This window comes from Saccostrea echinata, unplaced genomic scaffold, assembly GCF_033153115.1.
Source record: "Saccostrea echinata isolate AGI-Se365-2 ecotype Australia unplaced genomic scaffold, CSIRO_AGI_Sech_v1 ptg000002l, whole genome shotgun sequence".
NCBI classification, from domain to species: domain Eukaryota; kingdom Metazoa; phylum Mollusca; class Bivalvia; order Ostreida; family Ostreidae; genus Saccostrea; species Saccostrea echinata.
Window position 1 is genome coordinate 4250952 of NW_026889751.1, and position 25430 is coordinate 4276381.

The following is a 25430-nucleotide window of genomic DNA, read 5'->3' on the forward strand; positions in this document are numbered from 1 at the left end:
AAACCTTTAAAAATCTTCTTCTCAGGAACAGCAAAGCCCTGATTGATCATATTTATGTGGAAGTATCCTCAGGTAGTGCAGATTCAAATTTCTTCAAATCATGACCCCCGGGGGTAGGGCGGGGCCACAGTGGAGGATCAAAGTTTTACATAGAAATATATAGGAAAAACCTTTAAAAATCTTCTTCTCAAGAACAGCAAAGCCATGATGAGTTATATTTATGTGGAAGTATCCTCAGGTAGTGTAGATTCAAGTTTGTTCAAATCATGACCCCCGGGGGTAGGGCGGGGCCACAATGGAGGATCAAAGTTTTACATAGAAATATATAGGAAAAATCTTTAAATATCTTCTTCTCAGGAACAGCAAAGCCCTGATTGATCATATTTATGTGGAAGTATCCTCAGGTAGTGTAGATTCAAGTTTGTTCAAATCATGACCCACTGGGGTAGGGTGGGGCCACAATGGAGGATAAAAGTCTGAAATAGAAATATATAGGAAGATATGTTCTGATGAAGAACTGCAAAGCCATGATTAGTCATTTTGATATGGAAGCATCCTCAGGTAGTGTAGATTCAAGTTTGTTAAAATGATGACCCCCGGGGATAGGGATGGGCCATAATGGGGGATCGAAAATTTTACATAGGAACATATAGGAAAATATCTTCTTCTCAAGAACTGAAAATCATGTTTAGTCATTTTGATATGGAAGCATCCTCAGGTAGTGTAAATTCAATTTTGTTGAAATGATGACCCCCGATGGTAGGGTGGGGCCCAATAAGGGGATCGAAAGTTTTACATAGGAACATATAGAAAAAATTTCTTCTCAAGAACAGAAAAGCTTTGTTTAGTCATATTGATATGGAAGCATCCTCAGGTAGTGTAGGTTCAAGTTTGTTCAAATGATGACCCCAGGGATAGGGAGGAGCCACAATGGGGGATCAAATTTTTACAGAGGAATATATGGGAATTTTTTTTAAAAATCTTCTCAAGTACAACAAAGCCATTTGTTAAAACAAATCTTTCAATACTGAACTGATTTGTACTTTTGCCTTGCCAATGTGCTCAGGTGAGCGATGTGGCCCATGGGCCTCTTGTTGTAATATACAATAAAAGTTTTTGCATAATTCTCTTATTCTATTTACCTTTCAAGTACATTGTTTACAGTGATAAATTATCAAAAGTAAATGGCAAAGGGGAATAACTCCTCTCAGTAGAATATACACTATTACTTTTACTCTATTTGCCTCAGATATGCGCAGGTGCGGAGAAGATTTTTAAAGAAATAATGCATTTTTACTACAGATTCACTATATTATCAATAGAGCCCCCCCCCCCCCCCCAAAAAAAAAAAAACACCAGAGCTTCTGACCCTGGAACCATAAGTTTGCTCATCATAACTAATCACTTTGTTTATCTGCTTAACACTAAGGAGCAAACAGGATTATTTAATAGAATTAATGCATTTCACTATATTATCAAGAGCCCCATCCTCACACCAGCACATCTGACCCAGGGGTCATGAAATTCACTACTCTGAAAGAAGCATTCTTGCTCATCATAACTATACACTTAGCTTCTTTGCTTTTTTAACCAGAAGCAGAAAAGAATATTTTCAAAGAAATTTTGCTTTTTCACTTTATAATCAATAGAAGCCCCCCCCCCCCCCCCCTTCACCAGAACCCTTAAACCTTGGGTCATAAAATTTAAAAATCACAATTTTGGAAGAGGCATCCTTGCGTATCAAAACAATGTACTTAGTCTGTTTAAACAATACCCAGGGGCAGAGAAGTAGATTTTCAAAGAAATAATTCACCTTCACTATAGGATCTATATAGCCCCGCCCTAGCACCAGAACTCGTCCTCGGGGCCATGAATTTCATAATTTTGGAAGAGGCATCCTTGCTTATCATAACAAAGGTACTTAGTTTGTTTAAATAATACCCAGGTTCAGAGAAAAAGATTTTTAAAGAATTAAAACATTTTCACTTTATAATCAATAGAGCCCCGCCCTAACACCAGAACCCCGATCCAGGGGCCACGAATTTCACAATTTTGGAAGAGGCATCCTTGATTATCATAACTATGTATTTAATGTGTTTCAATAATACCCAGGAGTAGAGAAGAAGACTTTCGAAGAATTAATGCATTTTCACTATATAATCAATAGAGCCCCACCCTAACACCAGAACACCTGACCCTGGGGCCATGAAATTCACAATATTGGAAGAGGCACTATTGCTCATCATAACTATGTACTTAGTTAGTTTATGTAATACCCAGGAGCAGAGAAGAAGATTTTCAATGAATTAATGCATTTTCACTATATAATCAATAGAGCCCAGCCCTAACACCAGAACCCCTGCCACTGGGGCCATGAAATTCACAATTTTGGAAGAGGCGCTCTTGCTCATCATAACTATGTACTTAGTTACTGAATTTAATACCCAGGAGCAGAGAAGAAGATTTTCAATGAATTAATGCACTTTCACTATATAATCAATAGAGCCCCGCCCTAACACCAGAACCCCTGCCCCTGGGGCCATGAATTTCACAATTTTGGAAGAAGCACTCTTACTCATCATAACTATATACTTAGTTAGTTTATTTAATACCCAGGAGCAGAGAAGAAGATTTTCAAAGAATTAATGCATTTTCACTATATAATCAATAGAGCCCCACCCTAACACCAGAATCCCAGACCCTGGGGCCATGAATTTCACAATTTTCGTAGAGGACTCAATGTTTATTACAATGATGCCAACAGTTTGACTTCTTGATGTCCAGGAGTAAAGAAGAAGATTTTAAAGATTGCATTAATTTTGGTGGTTTTAGCCCCACCCCTCAGGCCCCAGGGGGGCAGGGACCATGAAATTCACAATTTTTGTTCCCCTTCACCCATAGATGCTATATGCCAAATTCGGTTGAAATTGGTTGAGCGGTTTCAGAGAAGGAGCTAAAAATGTTCAAATGTTAACGCACATCGCACGATGACGGACAAAAAAGGATAGCAATAGGTCACCTGAGTGACTCAGGTGACCTAAAAAGCCACATGCTAACATCAAATTAAGCAAAGTGCACCCCGTAATAGAGGTCAAAGTACTTTTTGTGCACTGTTAGTTCAATCCTATCCCTTGCACCACCACCACCACCACTCACCCACCTATAGAATTCAGAGGATGTTTAATGAACTAACCACATCACAATTAGCACTGGTTTTTGAAATTATAGGCCTTGAGAGCCACTATTTAACATAAAATGAACTATGATTGCTAAAAAAAAGTGAACAAATATTAATGTCTTCTTTTAAAAATTTATGTAATATATGTTAACATTTAAAAAGTCAATCACATAATAATCAAGTTACATACAGTTACAATCACTCTAAGATAAGTCAAGTTTTAAATATATGAACATTTAAAATGTCAATCACATTATAATCAAGTTACATACAGTTACAATCACTCTAAGATAAGTCAAGTTTTAAATGTATGAACATTTAAAATGTCAATCACATTATAATCAAGTTACATAGTTATAATCACTTTCAAATTCAACAATTTTTAAAGTTCATGTCATATCCATTAAGTTTCTTGTCATGATACCCACTTTTTCATTGCAGACTGACACTGACTGGTCAGTATGGAGGATATACATGTACATCTAAATCTGGAATATATACAATAATAATCTATACTTGGACAATTGTTATAATTTTTCTAGATTGCAATTAATTCAAAGTTGTTTCCTGTTGATCATGTAGACGGATGTTTTGAGACGTAATGCTGAAGGTAAGAGCATGTCAACTCCATTTCCATTCCATTCTCTTTGAAATATTTAATGGCTGTCTGGAAAAAAAAAACTTGTATAAACACCTTCTGCAAAACAATAGTTGTGTTTTAAGCTTTAGTTATAGTTGTGTGTATGATGTCATTCTAAGTTGATCTTCCAATGACAGATTAATTACTCTTTCTGGTGGTATATTGTATATGTATAATTCTTACCTCTGCTAAAATGCCAGCAATTCCATGACCTCTGTAAGAAGTAGGCACCCCAGTATGGTAAAGTTCTACCTTACTCTTAGTGATGTAGTCATACTGCAAGAGGGCTTTATCACTGCCTAAAACAAAGCAATGTCAGTTACATTGACCAAATATATATTGTCTTATGAATGAAAAATTTAAACAAGAGGCCCATGGGCCACATCGCTCACCTGAGCACATTGGCTTGGCAAAAGCACAAATCAGTTGAAAAGATTACTTGGGGGGGGGGATTGAATTTTAAACTACCTGATGATGCTTCCATGTCAATATAACAAATGGCTTTGTTGTACTTGAGAAGATTTTAAAAAAAAATTCTGTTATATTCCTTTGTAAAAATTTGATCCCCCATTGTGGCTCCTTCCTATCCCAGGTGTCATCATTTGAACAAACTTGAATCTACACTACCTGAGGATGCTTCCATATCAATATGACTAAACATAGCTTTTCTGTTTTTGAGAAGAAATATTTTTCCTATATGTTCTTATGTAAAATTTTTGATCCTGCATTGTGGCCCGACCTTATCCCCGGGGGTCATCATTTTAACAAACTTGAATCTACACTACCTGAGGATGCTTCCATATCAAAACGACTAATCATGGCTTTGCAGTTCTTCATCAGAAGAAATTTTCCTATATATTTCTATTTAAGACTTTGATCCTCCATTGTGGCCCCACCCTACCCCCGGGGTCATGATTTGATCAAAATAGAATCTACACTACCTGAGGATGCTTCCATATAAAATATGATCAATCAGGGCTTTGCTGTTTCTGAGAAGAAGATTTTTAAAGATTTTTCCTATATATTTCTATGTAAAACTTTGATCCTCCATTGTGGCCCCGCCCTACCCCTGGGGGTAATGATTTGAATAAACTTGAATCTACACTACCTGAGGATGCTGCAATATAAATATGACTCATCATGGCTCTGCTGTTCCTGAGAAGATTTTTTTAAGGTTTTACCTATATATATCTATGTAAAAACTTTGATCCTCCATTGTGACCCCGCCCTTCCCCCAGGGGTCATGATTTGAACAAACTTGAATTTACACTACCTGAGGATGCTTTCATATAAATATGACTCATCATGGCTTTGCTGTTCTTGAGAAGAAGATTTTTAAAGGTTTTTCCTATATATTTCTATGTAAAACTTTGATCCTCCATTGTGGCCCCGCCCTACCCCTGGGGGTAATGATTTGAATAAACTTGAATCTACACTACCTGAGGATGCGGCCATATAAATATGACTCATCACGGCTCTGCTGTTCCTGAGAAGATTTTTTTAAGGTTTTTCCTATATATATCTATGTAAAAACTTTGATCCTCCATTGTGGCCCCGCCCTTCCCCCGGGGGTCATGATTTGGACAAACTTGAATTTACACTACTTGAGGATGCTTCCATATAAATATGACTCATCATGGCTTTGCTGTTCTTGAGAAGAAGATTTTTAAAGGTTTTTCCTATATATTTCTATGTAAAACTTTGATCCTCCATTGTGGCCCCGCCCTACCCCTGGGGGTAATGATTTGAATAAACTTGAATCTACACTACCTGAGGATGCTTCCATATAAATATGACTCATCATGGCTCTGCTGTTCCTGAGAAGATTTTTTTTAAGGTTTTTCCTATATATATCTATGTAAAAACTTTGATCCTCCATTGTTACCCCGCCCTTCCCCCGGGGGTCATGATTTGAACAAACTTGAATTTACACTACCTGAGGATGCTTCCATATAAATATGACTCATCATGGCTTTGCTGTTCTTGAGAAGAAGATTTTTAAAGGTTTTTCCTATATATTTCTATGTAAAACTTTGATCCTCCATTGTGGCCCCGCCCTACCCCCAGGGGTCATGATTTGAACAAACTTGAATCTACACTACCTGACGATGCTTCCACATGAGTTTCATCTTTCATGGCCCTTTGGTTCTTGAGAAGAAGATTTTTAAAAGATGCCATTAATTTTTCACTAATTCTTTATTATCTCCCCTTGAAAGAGGGTGTGGCCTTCATTTGAACAAACTTGAATCCCCTTCACCCAAGAATACTTTGTGGCAAGTTTGGTTGAAATTGGGCCAGTAGTTCTGGAGAAGAAGATGAAATTGTGAAAAGTTTACAACGACGACGACAACACCGACGACAACGACAGACAACGGACAAATTTTGATCAGAAAAGCTCACTTGAGCCTTCGGCTCAGGTGAGCTAATAATAAAGTGAAATTCAGGAAAGAAGTTTATGTGCAAAATACTGAAATGTGATTAGTCACGCTCTTTTGTTAGCTTACTTGAGCAGAGAGCTTCTGATTGACGTTTGTGCATTGTCTGTCTGTTTGTTTGTTAACTTTGACATTTTTAACTTCTCCAGAACCAGAGGGCAAGTTTAAAACAAACTTTACACAAATCAACTCCAGGTGAAGGGGAATTAAGTTTATTCAATGAAATGCCACATTTTTCTTCAAAAGGAATATAATTCACAAATTAAAAATGGTGGAAGGATGTTTAAAATTGCTTTCAAGAACCATGAGTGAGCTACAAAAGAAAAAATTAATGTATACTCTCTAACTTATTTAAGATTTAAATCTGCCTTGGGACCTGGGTGGGTTACAAGAGGGGTCAAAGTTTTACATATGACAGTGATAACAGTGTAGTAAAAAAAAACATCAAATCTTTTTGTTGGAAAACAGTGGGAGGACATGATTAAGTAAAAGGATGATTCTCTATAAGGCCATTTTCCGGCCTACGATAAAATCACTTAAAAATGTGATTTTATGTAACTTTAATCATTGTATTTCATGATTTTGATGTTTGTTTTTCAACATCGATCACCTAAGTCGCGTGATTTAAAGATCACAAACGGCCGTCAAGTAAAGAAAAATTGAGGGTAGGTCTATTTACATCAAGTATCTTTGCATGTTTCTAGATGTAAATGATCAAAAATTGTTTATTTATGTCGGAAACATATCAGACTTAAGTAATAAGTACAAAGATTGTTTAATTTAAGGCTAAAGATATTTTTTTATGGCAAGAATTTTGATGCAGTCACATTTTGCATATTTTGAATGTAAATCTTTACAAAATGCACCTCGTATGATGTTGAAAAATGTTTAATTAGCATTTAATTAAAAGTATTATTTCATATATGTTTATATTGTAATTGTGTATTGTTTCTATAGATGTGGTACCTATTTTACGCATAAAATGCCCATGCAAGAAATGAGATTTCTAAGTTTCTATTGACCTATAAAAGTTGTGTATCAAATGTTTAAAGCATTGAATGAATTTTGTTTGTGATTAAATCAAAATTAAGTTGTAATTTATAAAATATAGTCTACATTAAATTTTGCAAAAAAAAAAAAAAAAAAAAAAAATTTACAGGATGAAAATATTAATGCAAGTACATGTTAATAGTCAGTACATAAAACTCAGAACGGTTGTATTAAAAATATTTATATCGACGTAAAATGAAATAACATCGTAAGAGTTGCTTTGATTCAATTTAATTACGCATGTAAAACAATATATTTAATTTAAAATGCCAGGTAAACTATAATACACAAATGTATGTATAAAAGTCGAGCCCCCCCCCCCCCCCCCACAGCACTCCATAAAATGGAGTAGATTTTCAACAGTACCTTCCACTACGCATATCAGAAGTTTTAGTATATCCATGGACTAACAGAGTTCTACAACATCCCAGGTACAAAATGGACCGTAAGAGATGACACTCCTTTCGCACTCTTGAAACCTGAGGATTAAATTCTCTTTCCGTGCTGCGTCAAGAACTAAGGTGTTTAACACGGGTAGTGACAGTTCCTTTGCTAAGTCCTCAGCATTGAAAGTAAAAGTCATGGGTCTTTTGGATATTATCTTAAAGAAGGAGGTCCTGTCCCACAGTAGGTGTTGGTCAATACTGAAACCATGCATTAATCAAAATTGTGACACTTCACCATAAGTGGATGATCTCTTTATCTGGGTGAAAAATTCTAAAATGATGTAAAGCAACATTCAATTATCAATCACGTGACATATAGGAACCCCTTTCCTCCTTGGCGTTTTATTTTCTAAGACAGAGCTACTGTTCTCATAACTTATATTGATGCTACCAAAGAAGTGTGATGAATAGATTGAGTCCTCTCAACACCCAGTTAACAAAATACATGGATCCTATGTCACTCATACGGAAAAGTGTCCTTCTAAAAGGTCGAGGCGAGAATTTCCATTATGAAACCATCCCATCAGTAATTCTCTATCTATAAAAGTTACATGTGTACCCAGAGAAAAATTAAGTTTATAACACAAATAGCAAATGCATCTTCCCGCTACAACAAAATAGCTTTTATCATTTCTAGAACTAATACATGTAACAAATATGCAGTACTCCTAAGGAAATGCAAATACAAAGAAGTAGCATAGATAAACTAAACTATCCTTATAAATAATAATAATTATAATAAGTAACTTATATTCATGCCTTATAGTCTATAAAAAAATTTCTTTATTTCTAGCAGATAGTTCAATGAGACTTGTCTTCACGTAATTTCATAACAACCAGTCATTTCTGTCCTTTGATTTTAGATTTTTTATGTAAAAAGTTTAGTTTTTTGAGTAAACATGCATGGCTTATATTAATTCTTAGTAAATCAATAGAAACATGTACTCTAAGTGAAATTTTATAATGAAAAATAATCTACATAAGCTGATATCCTTCACTGTGAGTAGTTAGCTTTTCCTGCAAATATCGTAAAAATGAAGCGAAAAGTTTTTATTTACATGTCATAACCACCTTTAACCAAGTTGATAATTTGGTAGTCACTTTTTATGTTCATAAGAAGTTTACATGCAAATTTTGGTGTTGGTTAAAGGTGGTTATGACATGTGTAGGAGTTACCTAACACACCAACCCTCTTGAGTTTTCCCATTACCCTAATGCTAATACGGACCGATAGTATCTTACTTTGTGACCCTATATCATAACAAATACTTTTGTATCATTAACCAATCAACATTTATCATTAAATTGGAACATTAGCCTACTGACTCATGCAGTTTTTAAGGGAAAAAATACTATTTGAAAATTTGAAGTCATTGTAGGCCGCGAAACGGCCTTGTAGAGAATGATCCTTTATGCAGCATCTGATCATGTTGATTCAAACTTGTTCAAATGTATTTAAGCCCTCAAGGAGGGGAAGGGGGGAAATAAACATGTATATACATGTATTTTTCAAAAATCACTTGTTTCTAAAAGGTAATAAATAATCAAATTAATAATAAACCATCATATAATTCATGTAGTGTACAAGGTTATTTGCAATCCAACTCAAATATAAGTCTTCAATTTGGCTTATGGTCAAGGCTAAAACCAGGGTCATAATCCAACACAGAAAACATGTTGAAAAAAGAAATTTCGTTAAGAACATTTTCACTGATTATGACTAAAGTTTTCATTGACAAATAAATATGCGACATGCTCATGTTTTGTAGAATCCCAATAAAACATAACGAGGAAAAAACTTGTGAAATCGATAGTTAATTAATTACAGTAATAGATTGAAGCATGAGCTTCAATGTTTTGGGGGATTAATCCAAGATTCCTCTGATGGTAACAGCCGCTTTTATATTGTGACATGTGCAGGGATCAGTGTCAGAGGCGGATTAATGGGAGATTTGTTTAATTCAAATGCAAGCATATTTACATTTATGTATCCAGTGAAGATTCTAACCCGAGATAATGAAGTTTCATGTATGCTCAATTCATGACCTCAAGGGACCAAGGTTGGAACAATATTATTGGGTTACACATTTTTATATGTTATAAGATTAAAAAGGCTTTTTAAAGACTTCCTTCTAGACTGTTTGGGGCTTTCACTGAACCCTTTAACGAAACTGAATCTAGGCACTGAACTGACTGACCTTTGAGTTGAATGAAAAATTCTTTTTTCTCTGGATCATGTAAGGCTTGGTATTTCGGCGTTGAAGTCATCACACTTATTTGCCTTCTAAGACTATTGTGAAAGTGAACTCGTTTAATACTACTTGATAGATTCATGACATTATTATCGTCGTCTGATATTCATATTGAAAACGACCGTCTCCGTGACGTTACACTTTCATTTTGTAACTGCTGAAGCCCGAACCCGAGCTTTAAACCTGATGACATTTAGGAAAAACAAAGAAAAAGACATGTTTTCTATTACAGGTCATCACGTCAAGACGTATGACATATTTTAACACTTTATACAACCATATCTTACGAGAAATTTAAGACCAGGCACAGGGGCTTGCAACGGTCTATTTTTCTTCTTACATTTTGATCACCCCTTCAGTATAGGGATGGTCGAAATGGATCGTGACAAGCCCCTCTGGGTCATCTACGAAATTTCTTTGTTAAAAATCATTCTGATTCTATACACACTTTTTTTTAATGAACCACATTTTTTTTTTTCAAAAACTTCCACATTAGAAACCGAGACGGGCTACGGACAAGTAAGTTGATGTTACAGGGCTTTCTTCAATCTCGTTTAAAGTCAGCATTTTGCAAATTCTATGACTGTTATAATGACCTTGTTTGCAAATTTATACAAATTAATACAACCTATCTTTGGATCGTATCTTGACTGACATGTTTCACACCCACAGTTAGACCAATTTTGACTACTTGTTTTTGTGACCAATATAGAGGGCTTGCGAATGGGGCTAACTGGTCGACAGGGGATGCCTACTCCTCCTCAGCACTGATACCTCCTCTAATGTTTCCAGAGGTCCTTGTCTTTCCTTACTGTTAACAGGATTTGTGAGATGGATCACAGTTCGTTATCTTTACCTTAGTCATCTATAGTTCAGTTGAAATATCTTTGTGTGTACGTTTTTTTTTTTAAATAAGAAGAAGGTCATAGTAATTTTCTTCCTTTCAGATGCCTGTCCTGTATTGCTTTTATCTGTAACATTCAGGTCACCTCAGGATTGAAGGGAGCTTTTTAAGAATACTGTTTAATTTGAGGGTAAGGCAACAATATGAACATGCAGTATACAATGACGCAATTAAGTGAACATTCTTTTGCAGAGGATATAAATAAAATCTATAGACTGTTTATACATTTATAAGATTGTTCTCAGAATATGTATGATTGTATGATTTGCAGTACCTAATATGAAAATTATATTGGTGTGATCGGAACAATATATAGCAAACAATGCGGTTCCCACCAAAATATTTCGGCAATGTATCATGTTGTAAATTTTGAATTTACTAGGGGGAGGTAAATGCAAAATTTGCAACATGATAACTATCATGTTGTAAATTTTACATTTACCTCCCCCTAGTAAATTCAAAATTTACAACATGATAAATGTTCACATGTCCCCGTGGTCGTTCTCAGCTTATCAATGTGACAACCAGCTGTCAATAAATTCAGATACTTGATTAAGAATATTTTTATTATTTCAAAACAAATATCTTATATTACACAAACAGAAGTTTATTATCAGCATAATAGTGATAATTTTTCCTGTCAAAGTTAAAGATGATATTCTTGCACCATTATTATCATATCCAAGTTGTATTTCCCCGGGGACATTCAGGTTAGAAATGTTGGTCATTGTCTCAGGGGATGACGGACTTTGTCCATCGACGCTTGATAAATCCGAGATATTATGAAAACTCTCAACTCCTGCAAAAATTAAACACATTTATCATTTCCAGGAATATTTATTCTGACATCAGAGGTCAAGTGCAATTGTATTTTTTAAAAACATCTCGAACTAAATGTCACCTTGGCATTTGAGAAAGGACACTAATTTTGTCATCGCCTTTTGCATCATCTTCAGGACAAATGTGGCAGCGTCCACGTCACAGTTCTCCAGGACGGTGTCATACATACAGGTGTTAGAGGTGTTTATAATGCTGCATGGAGACAAAACAGAATCACGTGGGTTTGAGATTTACAGACATTAAAGAGGTACTCAGATTCCCCAAATTATATCATAAATGAAAATATAACATCTATTTATTACAAAAGATTAAGATGTGTTATTTTTATCAACTATTTAAGATAAAGAGTGTCCGTGATACATCAATTAAGATCACAATACTATAACAAGTACATGTATGAATGTCGTGGTATTCTTTGAAGTGAAAGGGCTAAAGTCATTAATTTGTATAAAAACAAACTTGCTGATTAAGATAAAGTGAGCAGTTGATCAGAAATGCACCTGCACCACGTTTCTGTTTCTGCACTTGACATTTCGGGATTTTTGTTCTTGTTCAGGAGACTTTGTGCACTGGTTGCGTAGTCTTTGTTGCACTGGTTGGTCGTATTAAGAACCAATGGTTTTTCCCAGCATGCGTTATGTCGCATGAGATCTTTGAGAAAATTAAAAAAAAAAGATAACATGGAACTGCAACAATTAACTATTTGAAAAGCACATGAATTTTATTGAGCGCCTTTCTAATACATGATTAAGTTACATATGCATAGAGATGTACAGAGATGAAGGGTTGAGGATAACAATTTATCACAAAAGACGTGTGCTTTTTTTATATGAAATATAAATTATCTAAAATAAACAATCTTAAAATGGAATGTTTCTTTTCCAGATTAAACTTATCAACGTTGTACGAAAGGATGCAGGGGCTGCCAGTTACATTATTTTCATCAGGTGCCTCACCCCCCTAAATCTGCCATAGGTAAGAATAACTACCAGTAAGGTGAGACAGTCATATCTAATTGATTTACAATAAATTAAAGATTTAGTGTAAAATAATTTTTTTTTGTTCTGTCATAATTATGCCCTACCTCTGTATCCCTCCCCACAGAGGAAGTCGGCGGTGGTTTGGGTAGTCCCCAGGGTAGCTAGGTAAACTAGATTGAGACTGCACGCCGCTAGCTTCCCCTGATAACACAACTTGTACTCGGGCCTGAATCTTCAAAAGTTATGAAAAATAATTAATTTTTGATGTTGTGATTGAAAAAGAATCTTCTTGGTTAAAAATGAATGTTATTTTCTAATATGTGTCAAAATTTCAGAATAAGTGGTGGCCGTGCACGTAAGGATGACAAATGTTATCAGCTCATAATTAATGCATAACAAGATTCCCATGGGCCACAACGCTCACCTGAGTCATTATGGCCCTGCTGTTCTTCCTCAGCAGATTTTTCCCTATGTATTCTTGTGTAAAATTTTGATCACATACCATGACCCCACCCTACCCTAGGGGCCATGATTTGAACAAATTTGAATCTACACTACCTGGGGATACTTCCATATAAATCTGACTATTCATGGCTTTGCTTTCTTGAGAAGAAGATTTTAAAAGATTTTTTCTATGTATTCCTATTTATTGTCAATTAGAAACTTAAGCATCTTTTTTTTAATGTCAACGTCGGAATACTCGTGTGTACAATCAGAATGTTTTTAAACAAAATGATTTTGCAAGTGACGAATGACAAGGTAAGTAAATTTACGAGTTCCATTTTTATATAAAAAGCTTTGATGTCAAAAAACATGGACTTTACGTTATCGTGGGGAATGGTTGTATAAACAGTTGAAAAGTCGTACGTTTTGATGTTATTACTTTTGGTAAAAAAATTTTTGATTTCAAATTTTCTAAAAGTTTCTTAGAGTTTTTAAGTATCATCATTCATTTTTATTGTTGGGAATATTAAAAATATTTTAAACTGACATGCATTTGAAAAATTTCCTCCTTAGAAAGGGAGCTATGAGCTAGTATGTTAAATTACCAATTGCAGAATTAAATACCAGTTGATGTAAAATACAATTGAAATAATGAGACTTACAAACAAAGATAACGTTGCTACCTGCTTTGACAACTGGGACCAGTACAGTTTTCAACTTTTTAAAATGTGATAATGTACACCACACCGCTGCCTAATCTAGTTGGAAACATACAAACATAGATAGTGACTGTTTCTTCGCAAAACGCCCGGCATTAGACGTGAAAGCCACAGATCTTTCGGACGTGATCTTAAACAGTCTCGGTACGCGTTAGCACGATAAAGAACCCTCACTGCTCTAGCCCTGCTTGCCGAGAATAGGTCTAAATTTGAAGCCCTTCATCGGTAAATGGTGACGTCTCTATATGAGTGCAAAAATCTGGAATGGGACTTAAAATAACTCGTTTTTACACCGGCTCCGCTTTAGGATATAATAAATGAGCGGAAGAATAGAAAGATTGGCCTTGATCTTTCATCTTTTGGTCTCATTTAAAAGAAGTCTTTTAAAAGTTATAGGAAGTCTCCATCTTAAGTTTCACTACAAAATGTTAAAGAAAAACAGTTATAACCATCTGGAAACCATATAAATCAATATATGAATGAATGGCCCTGTGCTTAAATCTTTTGAAACTAGAATCATTAGAGTTCTTTTTTTCACTTTAGAGAGTTAAAATCAATATATGAATTAATGACCTTGTGCTTAAATCTTTCGACATTAGAATCATTAGAGGTCTTGTCACTTTAGGGAGTTAAAAATATAGAGTTTCATTGCAAAGGTTCAAATACCTCGAGTTATATCTGGAATCCATTTTATATAATATCATATAAATACTGTATGTAGTTGAGGGTAACACTGAAATGTTACCCTATTTATTACATTATACTGAATGTTCTATACAGTGAAGCGCGCGCATAGATTCCATTAGTCAATATCTTTTTGGAATATCACTTGCCGTCAAGCATTGTTGATTGCTGCTAAGTTCTATCACGCTGGAGGGCGTGATTACATCATTCTGAGGGTAGCTGTGTTTCTCGACGAATCAAATTCAAATAATTAACATGAAAGTGTAATATATACATTTATGACCTTGACCTTAAAAGCAATAGGGGTCATTTTCAGTTACAGAGAGTTATGATTCAAAATTTCATTGCAAAAGCTCCAAGAGAACTAAAGTTATCATCCGGAAAGCATTTTATTAAAGATATGAATTGATGACCTTGAATGGCATTTACAGCTATTTCACTATGCAAGCAAGTGCGCTTGTAAGGATATACAGCATACATATGAAATATATATGGTAATAACGAACAGTATTCAAGCTCAAAAGTCCATTAAACAATACAACTTTTGGAGCAGAGCAAACACGGACCTCTAAAACATCAGAGGTAGGATCAGGTGCCATGGAGGAGTGAGCATCCCCTGCCGACCGTTCACACCCGCCGTGTGCTCCTTGTCATGATCGGGAAATAACGGAAAAATCCGTCGACAATTCAGTGTGTAACTAATGGCCTAACAATTAATATGAAAAACGTCAGTCAGCATTTGACAAATTGTATTTGCTGACAAGGTCATTGTATCGACAATAGAACTTACGAAATAATGACTTTAAACGAGACTGCTGATGTTCTTGTTTCAACAACTTGTTTGTCAATAACCTACCTCGTTTTAGAAATTGGACATACGTAGAGCATGCTCTTGCGTATCGAATCAACTGAGAGATATAAACCCCGTATGCAGGTGATAAAGGTATATTGCTGCCTAAGTAAGGGAAGCTGACGATTGAAAAGTTAAAGTCATCACGTTTATCATAAACTTTGTTGTTAGATTACCATTAACGTCTTTTTCTAGTAAAATATCCAAATGTGAAACAGATATGTCAGACTCTGTGGTATTATTTATTTCAAGCTCACCGGGATATATCGAATCGACATAAGAATGGAAATAGCCATTGTTAATTAACAATACGTCGTCGATATATCTAAATGTCGAGTTGAAAGCCTGAAAGCCACAGCAAGTGTTTTCTTTTTTTTTTCACGTATAAGGTTTTGAACAAATTCTGCTTCATACGAATACAAAAATAGGTCTGCTAATAACGGGACTTAATTAGTACCCATGGGAATTCCAATAGATTGTTGAAGACCTTGTTTCCAAAAATCATATAGATATTGTCAATCAGAAACTCAAACATCGGAGACCTTGACCTTCCTTTAGAACTTAAGCTCACTTTTCTTAAAATTGTGTTTAGCTCAGTTTCAAAGAAATTTTTCAAGATATTATCAAACTTCATATGCTGATACACATTATTGAACGGTATTCAACTGCATCAAAAAATTTTGACCTAAACCTTCCCTTTGACCTTGACCTTACTTTTCATAAACTTGCTTTTAGCTCATTTTCAAAGAAAATATTTAAGATATTTTTATCTAAACACATGCATTGATATATTTTGGTGAGAACATATCAACCGTGTCCATTTTTTTTTTACCTTGATTTTCCTTATCATTTGACTTTACTCTTTATTGTCTATAAAACTTATTAGTTTTAAAGAAATTATTCAAGATTTTCTCATAAAATTTCATGAACTAATATAAACTGGTTAGGGTTTTTCAACTATGGCATAAGATTCTGACCTTAATCTTAATTCTAAACCCAGGACTTTACTCACTTCGTGTCCCATGAACATATTCGTGTAAATCATGACCCATGGACATATATTTTTAGTTTGTTTATCTATATTACATATACACAAAATACAAGTTGAAGTAAGAAAGAGTACTAGTATGTAGTAAAATAGGATTTTTTGTAAAACAGACCGTTTTTTTTAACAAACGCAGACAGGTTTTTAATGATTCAACATTTGTGGTAGGCATAAGAATCTAAAATTTGTGCGTATTTACATTAGCACAATATTTCTTATCAATAAGTTTCTACGAAATGTAGATAAAATCGGACACTCCACTAGTGGAATTCTCCGCCTAAAGAGTTTCTATCTCATAAAAGACATATTTTTAAATGTCTCTCTATATTATTCCATTAACCAGTTTTGATTGGAAGTTTATACTTACACATTCTAAAATTTAAAAATAATATCCTTTAAATATAATGTTTACCGAGGTACATTTCTTGTCCAAAACGGTTTTTAAAAATCCTGCAATTTAAGCATTTTGATGAGTTTTCTCACTTTTAAACATTGATTTAATAATTCTTTAACAAAGAGCAGATTGAAGAACCAATTTACTTATAATTAGATTCTTAATTTGCGATTTTAACTATATTTGCTGTAAATAAAATTTACCTGCAGAGTAGGGCTACCTGTTCTGGGGATGGCATTGCGGATAATTCTCCATTATATTCCCGGCTGATATTCTGTCCAAGTTTCCAGGCGCATAAATTCAACCCTACCAAATCACAAGTTGTCAAAATCTCTCCTCCTTGAAAAAAAATAAAAAATATGTCTACCAAATTATCTTTTTTAATATGAAAAACCTCAAACATTTTAAACTGTGAAAAGAATATTGTACCACTGATTAAATAACTTACCTTCAGATAATGTTATAAATATAAATATCAGGTAAATAATTTCAGATGTCATCGTGTGTAAATATTTTCGTGTACAATAAGTCACTTAAGACTTCCTATAATCATTTGATCCGTTTTGTATATTTTTGCAGCAATACGTTAATTATAGATATGTCTTCGCTCTGGTGGAAGTCTTACCACAGGAGTGAAAAGTCGTGTTACATGTTGGCCGGGATAATGCATTGTCCGGTCTGACCACACGCCCTGGACACAAATGACCGGTACAACATGTCAGCGAACGGTCACTCCGATCAAACAACATAGGTTCTGGTGTGGTGTATGTTATGTAGGCTTGTAAACTTTCAATAGATACATGTTTTGGAGATCTGATATTGTAGTTACGACACTTTTATGACAGAGTATATATTGTAAGTATTGTTTTTACTAAATAAAATTAAGATTTTAAATTAATTATGCGAATAAAAAAGTCCAATTGCAAATGACGGCATATCCCGTTGCCTTTCATTGCGTCTTTCCTTCGACGAAGGAAGATTTTTTTTATTCCTAAATTCTGCTTGTTATTTATTCTTTTTTTTTTCATGTAATCGTGTCCATGCATTACTTGTTTTATATTGCTAAGCATTTGATACTGGTGGATGTTTCTTCAAAGGACAATTTGTCAATCATGAACCATCGAAAAACGTATATGTGATTTACTTTAATTTTGATTTATAATTATGTTTTTTGCAGGAAAATTTGTTATTCAGTCTAGTTAGGACTTTTTAATTTATTTAATTGCATACAAGAACATGGATGTTACGTGCCTTCATGACCTCTGCATGTCTTTGAACATTAAAAAAATGCAATTACATATGCATTAAAATTATTCACATGCAAGTTCATATTCTTAAATGTATTTTCTTCTATGCATTTGAATTTACACGTTAACATCTTTCAGAAGTTCATATAAATATTCTTGCGTCAAAGATTTTCGAATCTTTATCTGTAAAATTTTTGGATGAAAATCACAATGTTCAATAGAGTTCCTGTTAAAATTTAGAGTTGTCTATCATATGCTACTTACAGGCATGCTTGGTGAATAAGTTGAAATTGTACATTTTAGTTACCATACCGTACTATAAGTACAGTGTATATATTGTATATATAAGTACTCAATCCATTAACCTGCTCTTTATTTTATGATGTTCGTCCATTGTTACATTGTTCTGACTGCAGGCATGCACACGTGTATAATGACTACAACATCAAGTGAAAACAAGTCGACAGTTGTGTTGTTGTGAGCTACTTTACATCCGTCAGAGGGGAAACTGGAGGGAGAGCTGGACAGATTCCAGCATTCATCATCCTCGCCATCACTCCACCATCTCTGCTGCAGACGACAGCATTACCATGAGAGAAATTGTCCACGTACAGGTCGGTCAGTGTGGGAACCAGATTGGATCTAAGGTTAGACTACGTTTAAGGTTCACTCTTTTTACCCCGAAAAAAATTAGAACCACTTGTAGAGTTCTAAAAACGGATTGAGAATATCTCATATTGCAACTGCATGTGCTAACGGTATAATAGATGAGCACCACGTGCTAAGGAGGATCATTACAAAAATATTTCGACGCTTAGTAGACTGTATGTGATTACATAATGTAACTTTCTTCTCTCACACGCACAAAAGTAATCTCTCTCTCCTTCTGCCTTTGTGTGTGGGACTTTCTGCGACTTTATATTAGTTGATCACTACATGTGTAATTAAATACTTGCAGCTGATATAGGGATACGAATGAGATGCCTGGTCCTATCACGTGTCGCGTCCAATCAACCATTTCAGGCACAATCCGGAGACGCCTCCAAGAGGTGTTAACATTTAAATACTTCTTCACAATATAAAGATGATATTTTAAAAATATTTCACCGTTGAAAATGTAAAATATATACATGTACATATACGTACATAGTGACAGTCATGTAGTTGAGCTTGAAAATGCTTTTTGTGAACATCATTAATATTTGATGATAGGAAAATAATATTTTTTTAATATACATGAATAGATAATTCCAGGATAATTATAGCTATAAATCTTTAGATATTTTTAAAACTTTATTTTTTTGTTAAGGAAAATATTGAAGTATAATTTTCAGTCTTACGTCTAAATACAAGTCTTATTATAAATTTTGTTATGACTTCAAAGTGTATCTTAGAGAAATATATCCAAAAATCAACTACTAAAGTATTAGCTTCTGCTCAATGGAACAATTTTTTTCTCTCTATTTAGTACAGTTTCTTTAATTACAAAAGATTAAAGATAAAGTTCTATCAAATTAAATGTATGGAAAGAAATTTGAGTTAATAAGTGCTGAAGAAAAGGAAACATCATGATTTAAGTTATCAGTATCAATTACATGTTTCACCCTTAGAGGAGGTGTGGATTTCTTTATGCTAACTTATGCAATTTATTACATTTTTAACAGCCAAATACTTTAAACTATCTGTTGAATAAAATTGATATTTTCACAGGTGTAATTTTCACACGCTGAAAATAACAAAAAAAGAAATTAAAACTGTTTTCAGACTGTGAAAATTACAACCGAAGATGCACATTATTGTATCACTAAATATGTCCGATATCTTATTTTTGCGAGAATGTAATTTGGTATTTACAAGTGAGAACCCCCCCCCCCCCCCCGTAAAGTTAAAGTCTGCCATGCACTCTTTCAAGGGGAGAGAAAAAAGAATTTGTGAAAGTTTGGTTTTGTTATGACCTCTTATAGGGAAGTTTTGGTCATTGTGTTTAATCTTAACTCGTACAAATATACCCAAGAATGACATATTTTGCGAGCAGACGGCCTCGCGTAATTACGTGAAAATGAAATTCTCACAAATAAAATGTGATTTACATTACTTATGGCAGCGCAAGTTCGTTGTGATCAATTTACAAAAAAAGTAAGATTTAAGTGTGTAATATTTTAACGTCATAATTACCATAATTAAACTAAAGTTGGCTCATTGTACAATCTGTTTTTGGTTTCTTTCTTTTCTTTTTAACATTATTCTGCAATGTTAAGAGACAGCTTACAGAAACAGAAGGACAACCAAAAAAAAAAAAACAAAAAAACAAAAACAAAAAAACAAACAAACAAAAAAAAGGAAATGAAATTACTAGAAGCTAACATTCAGATGGAAACCGGTATTTCTTATAATGTTAACCTCCAAAGTCAAGCAGAAATATATCGTAATTTCTTTATTAAGATGCCATGCATCGTCTGTCTATAACACGCCTTTCCAATACCAAAAATTCATTTGTCACCTATTTGTGTCTTTATTTCAATATTTTCCGGGTTTTTTTTCCTGAATTGAAGTTGATATTTTCCAATAACGGATGTTTCTTCTGATGCAGTTTTGGGAGGTAATTTCGGATGAGCATGGCCTTGACCCCACAGGAATATACCATGGAGATTCTGACCTTCAACTGGAGAGAATCAACGTGTACTTTAGTGAAGCCATGGGTAAGGTTAACTGACTCTCATTCAAAAAAATTTTCTTTTATTTATTCTTTTTTTTTTTTTGAAAAAAAAAAAAGCTTTTTAAATCATTGTGGGATATGCAGTTTCAAGGCTGTATTGAGGAAGATTTATTGAATTGGTTGTCGCGTCAAATAAACACTTATAATTATACAGTGCATGAATTGTTGCATAAGGCTGAAGGAGATGAGATGTTTTTCAATCAATATTGAAGGTTGTTTCATATTGAATGTCATTGATAACAAAAGTGCACTGCACCCACACGAAATGTGACTGTTATTTTAATGCATTGAACTGGAGTCAAAACCATTATCATTCATGCCCAAAGAGACAGCGTTAGGTACTTGGAAGTAAGCATGCCCATAAACATGTATTTTCCATGCAAGTTTACCTATAGATAAAAAAAAGTCATTGTAGAAGAATCTATGACACGAAATTTTATCAAGAATTTCAAAATATTTCAAATACATGAAACTAGCACAAAAAGTTCAAAAATGAAGTTTTAAATAAGAAGCAGTATGGCTTAAAAGATACAATACTCATCGTCATATCTATTTTGTAAGTGCTTTTTAGTTCTAGATCAGTAGAGGTAATCTGTACGGTCAAAATGAGCACTAGAGGAACCGACCTTTTTAATCTTTTTATCGCACACGATGTAAATTATTCATTTACAGCATTAATTAAATATTCAAGTATAAAATTTTGATCTTTTGTTTTAAAGGAATAAAACATATTGAATTGTATATGAGCCTTTGTTTATTAAGTATTCCTAAGCCGTAGACAACTTGGTGAAATTATAGCATGGAATCTTACATTACTATCTAAGTAGAATGAACTTTTGTGAACTTTCTCGACTTTGAGCTTTTGTTGTCATATTTGAAAAGTTTTGTCATATTGAAAACAGGATTGCTTTGTATGCTTCTGGAAAACTGTTTATGCTATCTGACGTTTTGAAATATGAAGACATTTGAAATTCGACCTAACTGAAGATATACCTTTCGGAGAACAGACATATAAAATATAACCAAATTGCTGTGGAATTTCGAGGTATTTATCAAGTCGACTGGCATTTGTAACACCGGACAAGTCTGACAGTTGTATACATCCATTAACATAAATAAATAGTCGTCGTTATCTCTTAACAAATAGGAGCAAATCTTTTTACTCATTTTCTGAAAATAACAAGTGTATTTAGCTTACAAATTGCAAATACACTGTAACAGTTTTTCTCTGTTTTATTAATTAGTGCATTTTTTAACTAATGTGCTGATTTTCATACTGGAACTCTAAGCAATATCTAGATTAAACGTTCGTTGTTGTTTAATTTGCATCATATAATTCAGCATCTAAGTAAAAAGTAGACTTTTTATTCTCTGAAGTACATATATATTTATAATCTGAATAAAATTTCAATAAATTTCCATTTGAAGGCCATATTAAGAGATATACTTAAGTCGTCACGTTCTATTAAATTCGTATATAATCCAAAAACCAAAGTCTAGTGTGTTTTTTTTATTTCTCAGCTATACACAAGATCATGACGACACACCCTACATCAGTGATGGATAACCAGTATAATAATTCCTTTAACATCTTATGATTTGAACAAGTACTTGCTTTGCATTCATCGCGATCAGTGAATAACAGATATGTTAGAAAATCTGAAACTGTAACCATTGATTTGCTCTTGCGTGGTGCACCGATATAATTTGATTTGTTTTTTCATTACAAAGTTTCAAATATTCATAATAAAATATGTATAAAAATGAATTTGAAAATAGGAAGAAATAATTTGCAATTGTTAAATGTTCATCTTTGTTTCTTAAATAAAAAAAAAACAACTTTGAAATATCCAATTAAGGATATTAAATAATGTGACGAAATAAACAAATTTTTGTGTTCTAAATTTTACGCTTGAAGCATAAATATCAATTTAAAAATGTGCATGTGGTAATTTGGCAAAAGTTCACGATTTTTCACAGCTGGCAATTTGAACTAGGCGTGATGTAAATTCAACAGTGTTCTCTTCTGAAAAATGACATTTAAAAAAAAAAAGAAAAAAAAACCCAGATATATTAAAGATTAAAAAACGGATCCTATTTTGATTGTTGATTTTGTTTATTTTATATTTTTGTTGTTATCCTGCTTCTTATTTTCATAATTCTAATTATTATTATAACATCTTCATCATTAAAAAAATAATTAAATCAGATAAATAATGAATTGTCATTGTTAAAAAAAAACCCACAATAGATATTACAGTACTGATTATTGATAGGCTTATATTATAGGCAATAGATATGTTCCACGTTCAGTTCTATTGGACCTTGAACCAGCGACCATGGACGCAGTTAGATCAGGACCATTCGGAAACCTTTTCCGTCCAGACAATTTTGTATTTGGACATTCCGGTGCCGGAAATAATTGGGCGAAAGGACATTATACGGAAGGAGCAGAGTTAGTGGACACTGTCCTAGACGTTCTTAGGAGAGAATCCGAAGCTTGCGACTGTCTGCAGGGATTTCAGATGGCTCACAGTCTTGGAGGAGGGACAGGATCTGGGATGGGGACCCTCCTGATCAGCAAAATTAAAGAGGAATATCCCGATAGAATCATGACTACTTTTTCTGTTTTACCATCACCTAAGGTAACCGATGAACTCTGGAGCAAATAAAGATTCTTCATTGCTAACTTTATTAACTTGATATACATGTAGCAGTCAAATTTATATGAAAGATTATTATGGTGATTTTGTCATCTTTGTTGAATGTAAATTTTCTTTTTTTTTTTCGTATTTGACCTAGACCTCAAAATCCGGTGATCAACGTGTTATAAATTTTAGTAACTAGTGTAAGACTTGGTACTGTCCAAAAACTTGCAAACCAACGAAGTTGTATTTGACCCCCCTTAAGGAAACCACAATTATATTTTCTGTTAGACTATGTGTGTATTTCTGAAATGTTTCTTTAATTTTCAAGGTATCCGATGCAGTTGTAGAACCTTATAACGCCACTTTGTCCGTCCATCAACTGGTCGAAAATACAGACGAAACATTCTGCATTGATAACGAGGCTCTATATGATATTTGTTTTCGGACTCTGAAGTTGGCAACTCCTACATACGGGGATCTTAATCATCTTATTTCAGCAACTATGTCTGGTGTGACAACATGTCTTCGATTTCCAGGACAACTGAATGCAGACTTGAGAAAACTAGCCGTAAATATGGTTCCATTTCCTAGATTACATTTCTTTATAACTGGGTTTGCCCCTTTAACATCAAGGGGATGTCAGCAGTATAGAACAATTTCTGTGCCTGAGCTCACACAACAGATGTTTGATGCCAAAAACATGATGGCTGCCTGTGACCCAAGGCATGGACGATATCTTACCGTTGCAGCCATGTTTCGAGGTCGGATGTCAATGAAAGAAGTTGACGAGCAAATGTTAAACGTCCAAAACAAAAATAGTTCATATTTTGTAGAATGGATTCCAAATAATGTGAAGATTGCTGTATGTGACATTCCACCCCGAGGACTGAAAATGTCTTCAACTTTCATCGGAAATTCAACTTCCATCCAAGAAATTTTCAAGAGAATTTCAGAGCAGTTTACAGCCATGTTTCGACGCAAAGCTTTCTTGCACTGGTACACGGGAGAAGGGATGGACGAAATGGAGTTTATGGAAGCTGAATCAAACATGAATGACCTAGTTTCGGAGTACCAGCAGTACCAAGATGCGACTGTAGAGGACGAAGTTGACGATTTTGACGAAGAGGCAGAAGAAGAGGAAGAAGAGTATTAAATATATAAATAATCAGGAGGTTGTATCGATTACAGAAATAAAGTTTGAGCCCAAAGTCGTCAAGCGATTCCTTTAATGAATATTGTTATAACAGGGACGAAACATTTACTAGTTATAGATTAAATGTATAAGATAGACAGGAAAAGCGTTAAAATGTTATATCGAGTCGCTTTCTTACTTTGATTCCAAAAGTTCCGATACTTTGGAATATCTAAATAATTATTGAGAATTGCCAAAAAACTAATTGAAGTAACTTTACATCATAATGAAGAAAAGAGTTAAAATTGGTTTAACTTACAGAGTTTCAAATATCTCTCATAACCTCTGTAGTCGTGTACATGTATATACTAGTATACCATAAAACTGGGTCTACCGAACTGTTGAGTTCAAATTAAGGTTCATGATACGGCAAATTGGAACCTAGTGCATGGATTCTTGAATGAATAGTATTCAAATAAGAATATGTACTTCTAATTAGCTGTCATGTAAATGCTGAGATATTTCAAAAAGATTCTCAAGATACACATTGTCCGATACAAAATTGAAAATTTGTGATTCGGGGGAGATCCAAGTTCATTAATAAGCCTCTGTATATACTCAGCGCATATCATGTTTATTTATGAATAGAGGTATTCCTTATGTTGAATTTTTGTGCATTGATGGCTATGAAATATGAAGATAAAGAACAGTAATCAAGCTCAAAAGTCCATTGAAGCAATACAAATTGGGAGCAGAGCAAACACGGATCGAACTCAAAAACATCAGAGGTGGGATCAGGTGCCATAGAGGAGTAAGCATCCCCTGT

The 25430-nt window shown here is 34.1% G+C and overlaps 3 protein-coding genes and 1 long non-coding RNA gene across 5 annotated transcripts in view; 1 reads left to right on the forward strand and 3 right to left on the reverse strand.

Annotated features, from left to right (window-relative positions):
- LOC133205716 (uncharacterized) overlaps positions 1–25430 on the reverse strand; it is a 306161-nt gene that overhangs the window by 131739 nt on the left and 148992 nt on the right. The window lies entirely within an intron of this gene.
- LOC133178361 (protein NATD1-like) lies at positions 3304–10113 on the reverse strand. Of its 2 annotated transcripts, none has more exons than XM_061313091.1 (3): positions 9948–10113; positions 4002–4117; positions 3304–3845 (listed from the first exon to the last, which is right to left on the reverse strand). In XM_061313091.1, exons 1-3 carry the CDS (start codon positions 10081–10083, stop codon positions 3753–3755), a joined length of 345 nt encoding a protein of 114 aa, XP_061169075.1. In that variant the 5' UTR covers positions 10084–10113; the 3' UTR covers positions 3304–3752. The 2 variants fall into 2 exon arrangements, with proteins under 2 accessions (XP_061169075.1, XP_061169074.1); XM_061313090.1 differs by having other exon boundaries at positions 3307–3845; positions 4002–4113; positions 9944–10113.
- On the reverse strand, positions 11388–17628 carry LOC133202923 (uncharacterized). Its single transcript, XM_061338788.1, has 7 exons — positions 17310–17628; positions 17065–17200; positions 12830–12957; positions 12246–12396; positions 11807–11937; positions 11507–11704; positions 11388–11413 (listed from the first exon to the last, which is right to left on the reverse strand). The coding sequence occupies exons 1-7, from the start codon at positions 17359–17361 to the stop codon at positions 11388–11390; spliced, it is 822 nt and encodes a 273-aa protein (XP_061194772.1). The 5' UTR covers positions 17362–17628.
- On the forward strand, positions 18538–24683 carry LOC133205568 (tubulin beta chain-like). Its single transcript, XM_061341410.1, has 4 exons — positions 18538–18755; positions 20699–20807; positions 23114–23469; positions 23801–24683. Exons 1-4 carry the CDS (start codon positions 18699–18701, stop codon positions 24623–24625), a joined length of 1347 nt encoding a protein of 448 aa, XP_061197394.1. The 5' UTR covers positions 18538–18698; the 3' UTR covers positions 24626–24683.